Source organism: Salvia hispanica, unplaced genomic scaffold (assembly GCF_023119035.1).
Source record: "Salvia hispanica cultivar TCC Black 2014 unplaced genomic scaffold, UniMelb_Shisp_WGS_1.0 HiC_scaffold_33, whole genome shotgun sequence".
NCBI classification, from domain to species: Eukaryota; Viridiplantae; Streptophyta; class Magnoliopsida; order Lamiales; family Lamiaceae; genus Salvia; species Salvia hispanica.
Window position 1 is genome coordinate 49,637 of NW_025952058.1, and position 16,209 is coordinate 65,845.

The 16,209-nt window shown below is 36.1% G+C and overlaps 1 protein-coding gene and 1 long non-coding RNA gene across 3 annotated transcripts; one reads left to right on the forward strand and one right to left on the reverse strand.

Moving 5' to 3' along the window:
* Nucleotides 1-4,879: 4,879 nt before the first annotated feature.
* Nucleotides 4,880-8,971, reverse strand: LOC125198933 (receptor-like protein Cf-9 homolog). Of its 2 annotated transcripts, XM_048097156.1 has the most exons (6): nt 8,336-8,971; nt 7,726-7,797; nt 7,400-7,543; nt 7,180-7,323; nt 6,913-7,053; nt 4,880-6,202 (listed from the first exon to the last, which is right to left on the reverse strand). In XM_048097156.1, the coding sequence occupies exons 1-6, from the start codon at nt 8,964-8,966 to the stop codon at nt 4,992-4,994; spliced, it is 2,343 nt and encodes a 780-aa protein (XP_047953113.1). In that variant the 5' UTR covers nt 8,967-8,971; the 3' UTR covers nt 4,880-4,991. The 2 variants fall into 2 exon arrangements, with proteins under 2 accessions (XP_047953113.1, XP_047953114.1); XM_048097157.1 differs by lacking the exon at nt 7,726-7,797.
* A 4,786-nt stretch (nt 8,972-13,757) lies between these two features.
* LOC125198938 lies at nt 13,758-15,357 on the forward strand. The gene is made up of 3 exons (XR_007172489.1): nt 13,758-14,633; nt 14,752-14,863; nt 15,334-15,357. It is a non-coding gene; the product is annotated as an uncharacterized LOC125198938 (long non-coding RNA).
* The last annotated feature ends 852 nt before the right edge of the window (nt 15,358-16,209 follow it).

The following is a 16,209-nucleotide window of genomic DNA, read 5'->3' on the forward strand; positions in this document are numbered from 1 at the left end:
GGAGCAAAATAAAAATAATACTCCCCAATAAAATATAAAAGTGGCGTGAATTTCACTTCTCTCCACAATAATTAATTAAAATCCTAATTTAAATAGGATATGGCAAGATCTTCTTAGATTTGGCAAGATATGCTAGGATATTCTAGCATATTTATATTTATTCATGGAAGAGAATAAATAAGGGATCAAATAATAAAATAATCCCTTCTCCCATAATATATGAGATTTTCGAAAATCTCATGGAAAATCAAAGGATGGAGTTTCGAAAATTCCAAGATGGAATTAAAGTATAATCGGACTTTGGATTTAATTTGGATAATTATCCCAAACAAATAATTAAATCCAAGAAAAATAGGATTTACTCTCCAAATAATAATAGGAGGGATCGAATAATTCCACATGATTAAATAATTCTCCTATTTAATTCTCACTCATCCCTTAGGAAAATAATTCCCCATAATTATATTACTCCGCATCAAATATTCACACCAAATCAATCATCTCTTTATTTTCTCTTCATTTTCTCAACGCATTGACCTTTCAACGGCCACGTCATATTTTCCACATCTTTGACTATTCAATAGCCACGTCATATTTTCAACAAGTTGACTATTCAACTCAATCTCAACTCCCATACGCAATTAGGTCACAAAGACATCATGTAATTAATCACTCATCAATTAATCCACATATCATAGCATTTAAAGCATTTAATGCAAAAAATTTTATAACCCGAAAATTAGGGTTTGAAAAAGTGGGGCGTTACAGGTACAGTGGTCCTTTCATACTCCATCTCTCTGCCATTAAAAGACATGTTTTGACTCTAGCAAGCATTTTAAAAACTTATCTAATTTTATAAAGAAAATTAGTGTAAAAATTAGTAGAATGTGAGTGCCATTTTTTATATATTAATTTTATAGTAAAATATGAGCGTAACAAATTAGAGGAGTATATGTTCCACTTACTAAAAATAGAAAAAGGTAAATATGTCTTTAAATGGCGAACAAATCGATATAGTTAAATGTGTCAAGTTTTGGCGGACCGATGAAGTGGCTCGGTATTGAAACCTCATACGTGCAAAATTTATGTTTCAGGTCCAATACCAACCTTATCTACTTTGCTTTTTCTATCTCTACGTTCCAACAACTTAAGTGGAAAGATTTCACCATTCATTTGCAACTTCAGATCCCTCAAAATTCTCAATTTATCAGAGAATAATTTGGAAGGAGAACTTCCAAATTGTATGGGAAACTTGAGAAAATCTCTGAAAATCCTCCATTTGAATGCAAATAAACTTAGTTGCGTCATCCCATCAACATTCACAAAGGGTTGCAGTCTTCAGTCAATCAATCTGAACGGAAACAAATTGGAAGGAACACTACCGAAAACCCTAGCCAACTGCCATAATCTACTTGTCATCAACATTGGTAACAATGAAATACGAGGTGCATTTCCCTTCTGGATGGAAACACTACCCAAACTTTGCATCCTTATCCTGAGATCGAATAAGTTCAATGGTACAATCTCGGTGGATTCAAACTCAAACACAATGAGGCCATTTCCAATGTTGCAAGTATTGGATGGTGTCGCAGAATGCATTTGTTGGCACTCTACCTGTTGAACATATAAACAATTTTCGAGCTATGAAAGATGCAATAGAAAACCATACTGATGATAGATCACAATTCTCTACAACTTACATAGAGTTGAACCTCACATTGAAAGGATTGGATCAGCTATTACAGCGACTGCTGACAACCTTTACAATTATAGACTTATCCTCCAACAGATTTTCTGGGAGCATTCCACCTTCCCTAGGAAATTTTAACTCTCTTATATTCTTAAATTTGTCTACCGTCATCTCTTAGAGGTATGAGTTCGCTCGAGTCATTGGACTTGTCTTCTAACAAATTGGATGGGGAAATTCCAAGTGCCTTGGCAAGGTTGACATGTCTTGCGAAGTTAAACCTTTCAATGAATAATCTTGAAGGACGAATACCACGGTCTACTCAACTTTCCACGCTTGGGAATGAATCATATGTTGGAAAAGCAGGATTGTGTGGATTTCCATTGACGAAAGAATGTGAGAGGGGCGATGGAAAAGCATCACCACCGTATGTGGAAGTGGAATCGGATAGGGAGATTAAGTGGGATTTTGTGTTCGCTGCTGCTGAATATGTTGTGAGCTTAGGAATCTTTTCCTGGCTGATTCTGTTTAGCCCAAGTTTCAGTTATAAATACTTCGAGAAAGTTGATGATGTTTTCGAGAAGATCTTAGAGTGTTGTCAGCGCCGTAAGAAAAGAAGAGACTAAGAAAAGCTTTGAGGAATCAGGCTAGACGATAGTTGTAACATCCCGGATTTTAGAACCCTAATTTTTGAGCCCTAGAATTAATTGTTGATGACGTGGCATCGAGAATGCTTTTATTTCATGAGTTGATATGGTCAAGTTGAGTTAGGGTTTGTGCTGAAAGTTTGAAAAGTCAAACCTATTTAATTTAATGATGTGGCATGTGATATATTAAGTTATGAGACTATGTGGCAATTTAATTGTTCATGGGTGAGTGAGAATATTAGAGAAAATTTCCATAAATACTTGTCACCCTAATTCTTATAATTTTCGAACCCTAGACCCCTTGGAGAAAGAATTTCTATTTTTTTTTCCGGAATTTATTTAATCCTTGGGATATTTATCCAATTAAATTCGAAGAGCCAATTATTTCCTTGTTTAGAGATGGAAAAAAATCGAGCCTCCTTATTCTTCTAGTGATTTTCGAAAATCACTATAATTGGGAAGGAAGGAATTGTTTTATTTTATTTGATTCCTTACTTGATTTCCTTCCATTCCTAGAATTTAATTATTCTACCAAATCTTTCCATACTTCAAGAGATCTTGCCTTACTTTATTTTAGTCAATATTCAAAAATCCATGCCTTATTTAAAAGGCTAGAAATCGCCCCTTATCTTGTTTCATGGAGGATTTTCCTTATTTTTATTTTGCTCCATGATATTTTATTCTACTTGGAAAATATACCAAAAACAAAACCATGGCTAATTACCTAGCCTAATTTTCGAAAATTAGGAGATATTGCCATCTTCTATTTTTGTTAATTCTTCTTCCCTACTTCACAATATTATTTTATTTATTTATTTAATTGGGAGAATGAGATCTTACCAAATATTCTATTCTTATTACCTAAAGATCTCATTGGACTCTATAAATAAGAACCAAAACCCCAACCCTAGACCCCATATTTTCGGCTCCCTCACCCCCATACACTCTCTCAATATTTCTTCTACATTACTCCATTAATCCTTCATCCTTTGAGAAGAAATTGAAGTATAATCCAAGAACTTTGAAGAATCAAGGCTAATACTTGTTTTCTACCGATTGTTTTTCGTTAAAGAGGTATTTTTGTTTAAGAGTTATGTTTGTTCTTCTTCTACCTCTTCTTTTCTTCTTCCAACCGATTAATCGGTCTTCTTGAACCCTCATGCATCTTAGTAGAGTGAAAGAGGGATAAAAAGGGATGTGGGAACATGTGTATGTGTGTGTGCCGAGTGTGTGTGTGGCGTGTGTGTGTGTGTACCGTGTGTATGTGTGTGTTGTTGTGTGGTGTAGTGTGTGTTTGATAGTTAAATAATATGGTGTGATAAACATGATCTTGATTAATTAGTAATGATAAGATAAATCGTTGGGAAGAGGGAAAAATAATGAGACATGCATGAGTAAGAGTAGTATTGAACCTAATTTGTGATATGTGCCTATGTGATTAAAAGGTGAAACTTTGGTTGCGAAGCCGGATAAGGTGGGCTTTACTCTAAAAACTCTCTTTTATTTTATCTAAATGTTGTTGGGAGATATAAGGGTGGTTTAACTGTTATGCCATACCTATGTTTGTTTTAATGTGATATCTGATCTGCTTATACGAATTCGGGTCTGAGTATGGGCCGCAAGCCCTACCAGGCTGTGTACACATTGGGATCGGGAGCCGTCCTTGCTAGTCGGCCGGTCTCGTGGGCGAAAAGTGTGGCCACACTTTCGTCGCACCATGGAATGATTGTTAATTGATGAGAAAATGGGAGGTTATTTTGACTGGCCAGTCTATGAAAATATATTTTGTGATACTCGTGAAAATTCTTTTATAACTGCTTAAAACTCGAGTTCACTTGGTAAGGGTGGCATAACTTATAAAATGTTTTGGCAACAAGCTCACTGAGTATTTCAAAATACTCAGCCCTGCATGTGTTTTCCTTATGTGCAGGTTGAATGACGACGAGTGGTGGCGGGTGTTGAGCAGATTAATGAATTTAAAAGGATATGTTGAACTTCAAGCGTAGTTGTGTCTTCATACATAGCTATATCTCTTGGTCGTTTTCCGCTGAATTTTTTATACACTTTAGAACTTCTCTTTTTGGAATATTTGCATCTTACTTTAGGTTGTGGCCTTAGTCTTTTCTTGTGATTTCGTCTGGGATAATGAGCCGTGCTCACTAGATATTTTGATCGCCATTTATGATATCTTTCTTCCTTTAATCTTCTAAGTTAAGTTGTTGCATTCAATACTCTGATATCTCTTTCAATTCTCTTGGTCAATACTCTTTAAATGAAACCCTAGCCTATGTTTAATTCTTTGGAGTCGATTTTGGATAGCAGCCGCCACATTTATTGTACCCTAGGAGGGCAGACTGTTACAATAGTAGTGAGGATGATAAGGCTATTTAGCTTGTTAGCAGACAAAAATAAAGAAGAATGTGCTACTAATAGTTTTATTATTAATTATTGTAAGGTTAGCCTGTATTAATGCTATTATTCTGCAATTTAAGCATAATAATAGCATTATTATTGTTAGTACTATTATTTGAAATTACAATCACTATTATCGTATATCTCATGCAAAACTAATTATGAAAATATAGCAGTACTAAACACATACAATTGCACAAACAAAACTATCATATGCAAGAAAATGTACACACATCTAAAGCACTTCACTCACAACCAAAAGTAAATTTCACTAACCATCTTGGCCTTTCATAGTGAATAATTCCACAGCCCATAAAAATTCCAATTATGAACCCACATCCATACCCCAACACTACTGGTTGCCACCCAAATCCATTCACAAAACCAGACTCATCATCATCTTCTTGCGGCAACGATGGTTTTTCATCGCTCCTCTCACATTTTCTCGTCAACGGAAACCCACACAATCCTGCATTTCCCACATATGATTCGTTCCCAAATGTGGAAAGTTGATTAGATTGTGGTATTTGTCCCTCGAGATTATTCATCGAAAGGTTTAACTTCGCAAGAAATGTCAACCTTGCCAATGCACCAGGAATTTCTCCATCAAGTTTGTTTGAAGATAAGTCCAACGACTCGAGCAAACTCATACCTCCAAGAGATGGTTGTATACGTCCTGTCAAGGTATTGTGAGACAAATTCAAGTATCTGAGAGATTTAAGATTCCCTACGGAAGGTGGAATGCTCCCAGAGAACCTATTGGAGGATAAGTCGATAATTGTAAATGTTGTTAGCAGTCGCTCCAATAACTGATCCAATCCTTTCAACGTGAGAATCAACGATATGGATTCAACAAACAAATTTTCTTCATCATCGGTATAGATTTCCTTTGCATCTATCATACCACGAAAGTTCTTGAAATATCTATCAGGTAGAGATCCAACAAACGTGTTCTCTGATACATCCAAGACTTGCAACTTTGGAAACGGATTCTCAGTGTTTGAAGCCGACAACATCTCACCGTCGAATTTGTTTAACCTCAAGATGAGGATGCGAAGTAGAGGGAGCGTTTCCATCCAAAAGGGAAACACATCATGTATTTCATTATCACCAATGTTGATGGCCTGAAGATCCTGGCAATTGACTAGGGTTTGAGGTAGTGTTCCTTCCAATTTGTTTCCATCCAGATTGATTGATTGAAGACTGCAATACTTTGTGAATGTTGATGGTATGAGGCCACTGAGTTTATTTTCATTCAAATGGAGGATTACTAGAGATGTGCTCAAGTTTCCCATACAATCTGGAATTGATCCTTCCAAATGATTGTCTGATAAATAAAGTACTTGAAGGGATCTCAAGTTGCAAATGGATGGTGGAATCTCTCCACTTAAGTTGTTGGAACCTAGTGCAAAATCAACCAACCCTGATAGATTCCCAAAGGTCGATGGTATAGGACCTGAAAGTTAATATTGATTGTGTCAAGTTCAAATTCATTCAAACAATGGATGATATATCGTTGTCATAAAATCATGCATACAGTACTCCCTCCTTCCCAACGAAAATGACCCTTTCATTGAAGGATCGGGATTTTATATCATGCATACAATGGGAATAAAGTAGAGACAGTTGTGTTTCAATTTTTAGAAATAGGTCATCTTCGTTGCAACTGACCAAAATGGGAAAAAAATCGTCTTTACTAGGAAAGAGGAAGTAATATTGAAAAAATCTAAAACACCCATTTCATCATAATAATGTATTATTGTAAAATAAAAGAGGTAGCACTATATAGTTTAGCCAATGACATAAAGTAATAGGAAATTGCAGTAGTGGATCCTTCATATAAATTTGGAGGAGGTAGATCAGTAATTCATGTGATATTGTTTTTTATATCTTAGCATTGTATGTAACACAGTTATACAATTTTTATGCAAGGGTATAGTAATCCAAAATGACTACTATTTCTACATTTTTATCAACATGGTTAAAACTTTTATTTATTTTGCTATATAGAAAGGGCTAGGATGATCCTCTATATAAAATGTATTATAATGAAAGATGCATAAATCAACATGAGTTATAAATAAACTTCATATTTCGCCCGCCCCATTTTATTTCGACTATATTTCTTATGTTAATGCAAGAGCAAAATGAGATAGAAAATCATACCACTTAAACTGTTGTACTCGAGCGATATCTCTTGAATGGTAGTGTTACCAATTTCTCTCGGTATTGATCCACCAAGTAAGTTCATATCAATGTTCAATTGCAGTAAATTATTGAGAAGAAATATTTCTTTCGGAATATCACCTGTTAGATCATTAATTATCCAGACATATATTTTGTTATTGATCAAGTAATTACTATAGCATCTATTAAGTACAAAAAACAGATAATATTCACAAGTACCCTATTTCTAAGATAATAAGATCTTACCACTTAACATGTTGTAACTAAGATCCAACAATTGAAGCATTGTCAAGTTCCCGATTTCTCTTGGCACGTAGCCACTAAAGTTGTTCGAACTTCCGTCCAAAGTTTGTAAATTAGTTAGAGCACTGATCTCTTTTGGAATATTGCCTGTGAGTAAATTGCATCGAATCAATCAAGCCAAACCAAAATGTACGAAATGTAAGAACATGAGATAAGATCTTACCACTTAACATGTTCGTACTAAGGTACAACAATTGAAGCATTGTCAAGTTCCCAATTTCTCTTGGAATGTGGCCACTAAAGTCATTGGAACTCATACCTAAAGCTTGTAAATTAGTAAGAGCACCGATCTCTTTTGGAATATTGCCTGCGTTAAAATTGCATCGAATCAATCAAGGCAAGAAAAAATGTAGGGAATGTAAGAGCATGAAATAAGATCAACAATTGAAGCATTGCCAAGTTTCCAATTTCTTTTGGCAGGTTGCCACTTAAGTTGTTCACACTCAAGTCCAAAGATTGTAATTTAGTGAGAGCACCATAATATCTTACCATTTATCTTGTTGTAAGTAAAGTCCAACTGTTGAAGCATTACCAAGTTTCCAATTTCTCTTGGAATATTACCTGTGGGTAAATTGCATTAAACCAACATCCAATTACATGTGAGTCTTGTACTTATTTTTTATCCAATTCAAATAGAGTTACTCCCTCGGCAACGTGTCCTATTTTGATTCGGGTGTTATAAAAATGTAGAAGATGTATATGTAAAAAGTTAGTAAAATGTGAATATTACCATTATATATGGACTATTAATATTTTTATAATAACTTTGAGTGAGTTAGAAAATGTGATATTCGCTTAATAAGTATATGAAAAAGTAAATGGGTCATGTTATAATGTACTAACAGAAATAGAAAAATGAGATACTATATATTATCTGACTGTGGGAGTACTATTGAATTTATTATGACTAATTAATAATGTGGTCGTTATTTTTTAGAAAAGGATAAGAGTAAAATATCCATATTTAAAGAATAAAAAATAAAAAATAAAAATATATTATGGCCTTATAATGATCATTTGTACACCAATCAAAGCCACTTACCACTTATAATGATCATTTGTACACCAATCAAAGAGTAGGAGATAATTAAGATCTTACCACTTAAATTGTTGGCACCCAAGTGTAATTGTTGAAGCAATGTCAAGTTTCCAATTTGTGTTGGCATGTGTCCACTGAAACTGTTGTTGTACAAAGAAAGATACTCAAGCTTTGAACACCACCCCAAACTCGATGGTATTTCCCCATACAACTCATTGTAAGAAACACGAAGTCTCTTAAGCCTATGGAGATTATGTTTGCATATATCAACCGGTAGACTACTAGACAAACTATTATTCCTCAAATCCAAAACTTCTAAAGTTGACATGTTGAAAATAGATGAGGGAATAGGACCATGAAAGGAGTTCTCGCTCACATCTAAAGAAACGAGAAAAGAAAGATTTCCGATTTCTGGAGGAATGGTTCCGACGAGACCCATGGAAGATATATTCAACTGAGTCACCCTCTTATAGCGAGAATCACAAGTAACTCCGATCCAACTACAAACACTGCTTTCACTACTCCAATTTTTGGTCAATATATTATGGGGATCTAAAGATATTCGAGATTTGAAGACAATAAGAGAAGAACGATCAGTATTGATATCTAAGTTGGCTGAGCTATAATTAATCAGCCATTGAAGAAGTAAGAGAGATGTTATAAGATGGTAGAGATGGGAAGATCTATCCATTAGACCTAATTTTAGAAGGTCTAATGTGTTGTAGTAGACAAGATGTGAACTACCACCACTCTATATAAATGCTGAATACATAGTTTTTGAATTTCTTTACCAACTAATTAATGAGGATAGAGAAAAAGTCAGAGTCCATCAAAAAAATCTTATAATGCCATAAACAAAATTGTGTTTTAAAATTCTCCATAGTGCTTACTTTTGAAACAAGATTATGATTGTTTACCTGCATAGATAGGTCCAGAATTTAATGGTGAAAACTGCATTAATTTCTATAGCACAAAGTAGGTGTCGGATATTGTGGATATTGTGGAAATTGTGTGTAGAGAAAATTAGAGGGCCATGTCTTACAAGTGGGGCAAGGCTGAAGGCTCAATAATGTCTGTTTTTTAAATACACGAAGACTTGGTCTTTTCTTAATTAATTTTATTTAATGATAAAAGAGAAGAAAACTCTAGCAGATATTTAGCTGGCTTTTTAAAAAGTTAGTTAAGATTTTATAAACTTTTGAAACAAAAATTAACAAAACGAATTTTTTTAACAATTTATGTGACAATAATCAATTTAGAACAAAATATAATCATATTAACAATAACAAAATACTCAAATTATTAATATTGTACCAAATTAAAATGTTATCATTATTAATTATATATACCCAATATATAAGCACTATTTACAATAACAACATTGTTCTTATTTATAATTACAACCAATATCACTTAATTATCCAACAAACACATGCACATGCACTAACATCACCTACTCACATGCTTGTTAAATACTACAAGAGAATGAAAAAAACATCTAAATTAAGCACTTCACTCCCTCAATTGTTAAATAAATTTCACCAACCATTTTGGCTTTTCATAGTGAATAATTCCATATCCCATAAACACTCCGATTATGAACCCACATCCATACCCCAACACAACTGGTTGCCACCCAAATCCATTCACAAAACCAGACTCATCATCATCTTCTTGTGGCAACGATGCATCATCATCTTCTTGTGGCAACGATGGTTTTTCCATCGCTCGGATCACATTTTTTCGTCAGTGGAAATCCACACAATCTTGCATTTCCCACATATGTTTTGTTCCCAAATGTGGAAAGTTGAGTAGACCATGGTATTTGTCCCTCAAGATTATTCATCGAAAGGTTTAATTTTGCAAGAAATGTCAGCTTTGCCAATTCACCCAGAATTTGTCCCTCCAATTTATTTGAAGACAAGTCCAACGACTCGAGCAAACCCATACCTCCAAGAGATGGCGGTACACGTCCTTCAATTATATTGTGAGACAAATTCAAATATCTGAGAGAGTTAAGATTCCCTACCGAAGGCGGAATACTCCCAGAGAATCTGTTGGAGGATAAGTCGATAGTTGTGAAGGTTGTCAACAGTCGCTGTAACAACTGATCCAATCCTTTTATTGTGAGTGTCATCTCTAAAAAACTTAGAAACAAATTCGCTCCATCATCGGTCTGGTTTTCCTTCGCATCTATCATACCTTAAAAGTTCTCTGATACATCCAAGACTTGCAACTTGGGAAATGGCTTCTCAGTGTTCGAGTTTGTGGCCACCAACATCGTTCCATTGAAGTTATTTGACCTCAAGAGGAGGATGCGAAGGTGAGGGAGTCTTTCCATCCAGAAGGGAAACGTGCCTCGCATTTCATTATCACTAATGTCAATGTCCCGCAGATCCTGGCAGTTGATTAGGGTTTGGGGAAGTGTTCCTTCCAATTTGTTACCATTCAGATTGATTGACTGAAGACTGCAACCCTTTGCGAATGTTGACAGGATGAGGCCATTCAGTTTATTCGCATTCAAATGGAAGATTACCAAGGATGTGCTCAAGTTTCCCAGCAATCTGGAAGTGCACCTTCCAAATTATTGTCTGAGAAATAGAGGAAGGATTCTGAGGAATCTCAAGTTGCAAATGGATGGTGGAATCTCTCCACTTAAGTTGTTGGAACGTAGTGCAAAATTAACCAGACCTTATTGATTCATAAAGGTGGATGGTATTGGACCTGAAAGGGTGAAAATGGAAAATACATGTTCAATATTGTAATATAATGAAGCTATTTTATAGTAAAGGCAATGTGACATATAGTAAAGAGAAAACTGTGTATGTTTGAGTTGACCTAGTGGTACGTTCGAAGCCAAATGTCTGAGATTTGAGTCATATAATCTATAAATTTCCTTTTATTTGCCAATAAAAAAGAGAAAATTGCACACAATCCAAAGTGACTACTATTTCAACATTTTTGTCATTGATAGGCATTTTATATATGCATTAGCAAGAAATATGCATAAAATCAAGATGAATAATTTAATAAAATTGATTCTTCACTCCTTTTGTTTCCACTACATTTCTTATACTAATGAAATAACATAATGAGATAAAAAATCATACCACTTAAGTTATTGAAGTGAAGCCACAAATCGTGAATGCTTGTGTTGTTGCCAATTTCTCTCGGCAATGATCCACTAAGTTGGTTGCTTCCGATGTTCAATTGCAATAAATTATTGAGAAGAAAAATTTCTTTTGGAATTGCACCTGTGAGATTAGAATTCCACCACTTAAAAGTTTGAGGCTATAGAAAATAATATGCATAATAAAGAAAATATCATACCACTCAATTTATTATCGTTAAGCAATAAGTAGGAAAGGGATGTCAAGTTTCCAATTTCCTTTGGCAATGATCCATTGATTTGATAATAGTATTCCAACTGCAACAATTTTACATCTTGAACATTCAATTTCTTCATCAAGTAACATCGAATTTTGAACGATCGTTCACGAATTTTAGAAAGCAATACTTGACGAGGGGTTGAAATCGTACCACTTAAAGCATTGTTGTGAAGATATATACCAAACATGGCCGTCAAGTTCCAAATTTCTCTTGTCACTGAACCACTAATTCTGTTGCAACACATGCTTAATCGCTCGAAATTAGCAAGATGACTGATCTCTTTTGGAATTTCACCTGTTATGTCATGAATGTATGGACTTAGCTCGATTTAATCCTCAACAAGGACATATTCTATAAGTACGGTATATAATTTGCATTCCAACTTTATCTAATTAGCATAAAAGAACTATCTATATTAAACAAATCTTGTGGACCAGATTTAAAGTTTTCAGGTGGGACCGGGTCGATCCATCCCATGATATGGGCTTATCTAGCAAACTCAGACCTTTTTCTTAACCCAAGACTGGCATGGGCCCTAAATTGTCAGAAACCCTCGGCCCAAATAAGACAACTAAGGCCCAATCCAACATACTCCGCTTCACACATGGGTTTGGACTTTGATTGGGCTGGGGTGGCCCACTTGATAAGTATATCAACTAGTATTAAAAAAAAAAAAAAAGTAGTGGAATTCGTACCAATTAGATTATTTCTTTCGAGTCCTATTCTGCGAAGGGATGTCATGTTTCCAATATCTCTTGATAGCGATCCATTCAAATCATTCGATGCAAAGTCAAAATACAAGGAAGTCATGCTGTATATAGTTGCAGGTATAGGACCTGAAAACTCATTGAAACTCATGCCCATACCTTGTAAGTTTGTAAGATAACCAATCTCTTTAGGAATATTATCTGCCAAATTGTAATAATTTGAAAAAGAAAAAAAAAAATAGATGTAGAATATAAATATACTAGCTAAATTTTTAACTAGTAAACTAAGAGCATGAGAAAATCTTACCGCTCAACTTGTTTTTACTAAGGTCCAACAATTGAAGCAATGTCAAGTTCGCAATTTTCCTTGGCATGTGTCCGATAAAGTTGTTGATGCTCATGTCCAAACCTGCTAAATTACCAAGATCATCGATCTCTTTTGGAATATTACCTGCGAGTAAATTACACCAAATAAATATCCAATTACATGTGAATTTGTACATGACATAAGATCTTACCACTAAAATTGTTGGAACTCAAATATAACTCTTGAAGTAATGTCAAGTTCCCAATTTGTGTTGGCACAAGTCCACTGAAATTGTTGCTGACCAAAGAAACATACTCAAGCTTTGAACACTGCTCCAAACTTGATGGTATTTCCCCAAACAACTTGTTTTAAGAAATATGAAGTGTTTTGAGTCCATGCAAATTGTGTTTGCACGTATCAATTGGTAGGCTACTAGACAAACTATTATTCCTCAATCTCAAAACTTCTAAACTTGACATGTTGAAAATAGATGAAGGAATAGGACCATGAAAAGAGTTTTCGCTCAAATCTAAAGAAATGAGAAAAGAAAGATTCCCGATTTCAGGTGGGATGGTTCCGACAAGGCCCATAGATGATATATTCAACCGTCACCCTGTGATAGCGAGAATCACAAGTAACTCCGATCCAACTATAGATATTGCTTTCGCTTCTCCAATTTTGGGATAATATATTATAGGGATCAGAAGATATTCGAGATTTGAAGGTAATAAGTGAAGAACGATCTGTAATACCCCGACTTTTTCTACCTTTTTATTTGTTCTTGAAATGACGTCGTTGTGCACCTGGAAATTTTTCGCCTTTGTTTCTGTTGTCGAGAGAAGGATTTTACAAACTTGGGCTTAAACAATTATTATTTTCTAGCCAATTTAAAACCCACTTATTATGAGCCCAAGAATTTTTATTTAGTGCTTTCTTCTTTGAGCCCATCTTAGATCAATAACCTAGTCAGCAAGAATTTTAAACGTGAAACCACCACTCACTTTTCTGTTCCACAAAATCCAACTTTGACAAGCTGAAAAAGATTTCTTGAAATCAGTTTTCTATGTATACATATCTATCTCCCCATGAGTGCACGTTTCATCACAATCAATTCCAAGAAAATCCAAAGAGTTAGAAATTAGAGAATGAGAGATGGTAGGCGTTGTGTTTGAGAGAGTTGGATGGAGGGAGAAGAGATGACGACGGAGTGGTCTACGGGCTCAGCGACGACGGGGTGCATATGGAGCCAAAGGCGGCGCGGCGCCGGCTCTGTGCTGGCAGCATCGACGACGGCTGCACGGCGGCACGATCTGGCAACGGCAGCAGCGAAACTTGCTTACGAACAGAGGCGGCGATCGGTTCAGACGGAGAGGTGACGGCGCTGCAATTCGGAGCGCGATACAACGGATGACGAAGACGCAGAGAGTTTGAATGAGAGGGCTGGGGCGGCCGAGTTCCGGCAAGGACGACGGTGGCAGCAGCCCGTTTGAAGGAGCTGCTCGACGGCGAGCTCACCTTCGCTGGACTGTAGTGACAACGGAGTTCGCGAACTGGAGACATCAGCGGCAATGATCGACGGAGGAGAAAATTTCCGGATCCAATGGCGACGGGCGGCAGCGAAGTTGCTCTCCGCTAGGAGGAAGAGAGAGGAAGACAGAGCGAAATCGTTTTGAGATAGAGGACCGAACAGCGAGGGCTGACAACGACGGACTCCCACGGTGAGCGAGTGCAGCAGGGCCGGTGGTGGGAGTGAAAGCGCAGGCAGCAGCGCTGCCACGTAGCAGACGGACGGCTCTGCAGAGCCGGGGTAGGTCTCCAAGAATGAATCGTGGAGGAGGAAGAAGAAAGAGGAGAGAGAAGAAACCGATTGTTGAGAAGGAAGAAAGAATTAGGCGCCGGTGTTCTTTGATTGTGTGAACAAATTTTGAAACTGAGAGAGAAACACGATGGGAAGGTGAGAATAAGTTGTGGTGTTGTTTATTTATTTTGTTGGGCCTTGTTTTTAGTTAATACTTTGAGTCAATAGATTAAAGAGGATTTATGGGATTGGAATTCATGGTTTCTTGGGCCAGATTACAAATTAAAAAGAAATGGGCTAAGTGGAACACTCTAGGTGACGAAGGCTTTTCACGCACGCTTTCGAGGACGGAAATGATTTCAAATTCAGAAAATTAAGCGATTGAGGTGGGCTTTCTTTTTAAATAAGGGCAATGCCCTAAGTATACTTTTATGTGAAAATGATGTGAATATTTGTCATGCCGTGTTTTGTTTTATCTATGGAACCTATTTGATGTGACTTTTGCCATCTATGGATAATCGAATTCGGGTCTGACTAGGGAGTGAGTCCCTACTCAGGCTAGTGTACACCAATGGGGATCGTGAGCCGTCTTTTGGGTCGGCCGGTCTAGTGACTTGGAATGTGGCCACATTCCTTGTCATCAATGGATCGGATATGGTAGACATCTATGGGAAAATGACTGATCAGTCGACTTTTACAATGGAAATGGTTTTAGTGTCTTGGGCATCTTCAAAGTTAAACCCTGAGTTCACTGAATGGTGGCATGATAAATACTTTTTATAAAATGTTTTCGGCATGAGTCCACTGAGTGCATCAAGTACTCAGCCCTGCATTTCCTTTTTTTTTAAATGTGCAGGTTGAGCTGTGACGAGCGCGGTGGGTGTTGAGTATAAAAGTGAAGAAGATAACAAATAAAGATTTCGAATATATTATGTCTTCATACATAGTATAATTCTTCTCTCGAATGCTTCCGCTGAATGATGTTTCTTTTGAGTTCGTGTATTGTCAAGATAGTTTCATTTGGAGTTGTTGATTGTTGAGATAATACTCTGATTTTATTCGAGCTATTCCATTTATTTTGAGCTATGGGTCGAGTTTTGTTGTTTTTCCCTTTCTTTCCCGCTTCTTTTATCCTCCCCTAGTCACGATTCACCGTGTTTTCTATCTTAGAAAATGCGGGCGTGACACGATCGGTGTTTATATTCGAATTGGCTGAGCTATAAACAATCAACCATTGAAGTAGTGAGAGAGTTGTTATAAGGAGGTGAAGATGGGAAGATCTATCCATTGTATTATGCTTGATTTTCAAAGTAGTAATGTGTAGTAGTAGACAAGATTTGAGCTACCAATATATATGTACCTCAAACGTGTGTGTGTGTGTTTTTCTTTGATGGGAGAGGCGGTTTGGAAAATAGGAAAGTGACAAAATTGAAATAAATGCTATGTACGTACATTGGCAAATAGAGTTGAAAAAATAGTCATCTTAAAAAAACCATTTGTGTGTTTGAATCGGTAAATGAATGATGGCAGGTTTCTTAATAGGAATAAAAGAAAATTTGTGATGAATTTTTTTATATGTATTGTGAAGCAATATGTTCACACGTGGCAACTTCACATGATCAATCATTACTGAGCTTGACGAATATTTCGTCAGTCAAGTCAAACGGCAAGCTGGTCCTTTTTCATATTAATCTCCTAATAAAATTTGTGCTGATAACTACAACAATTTTTT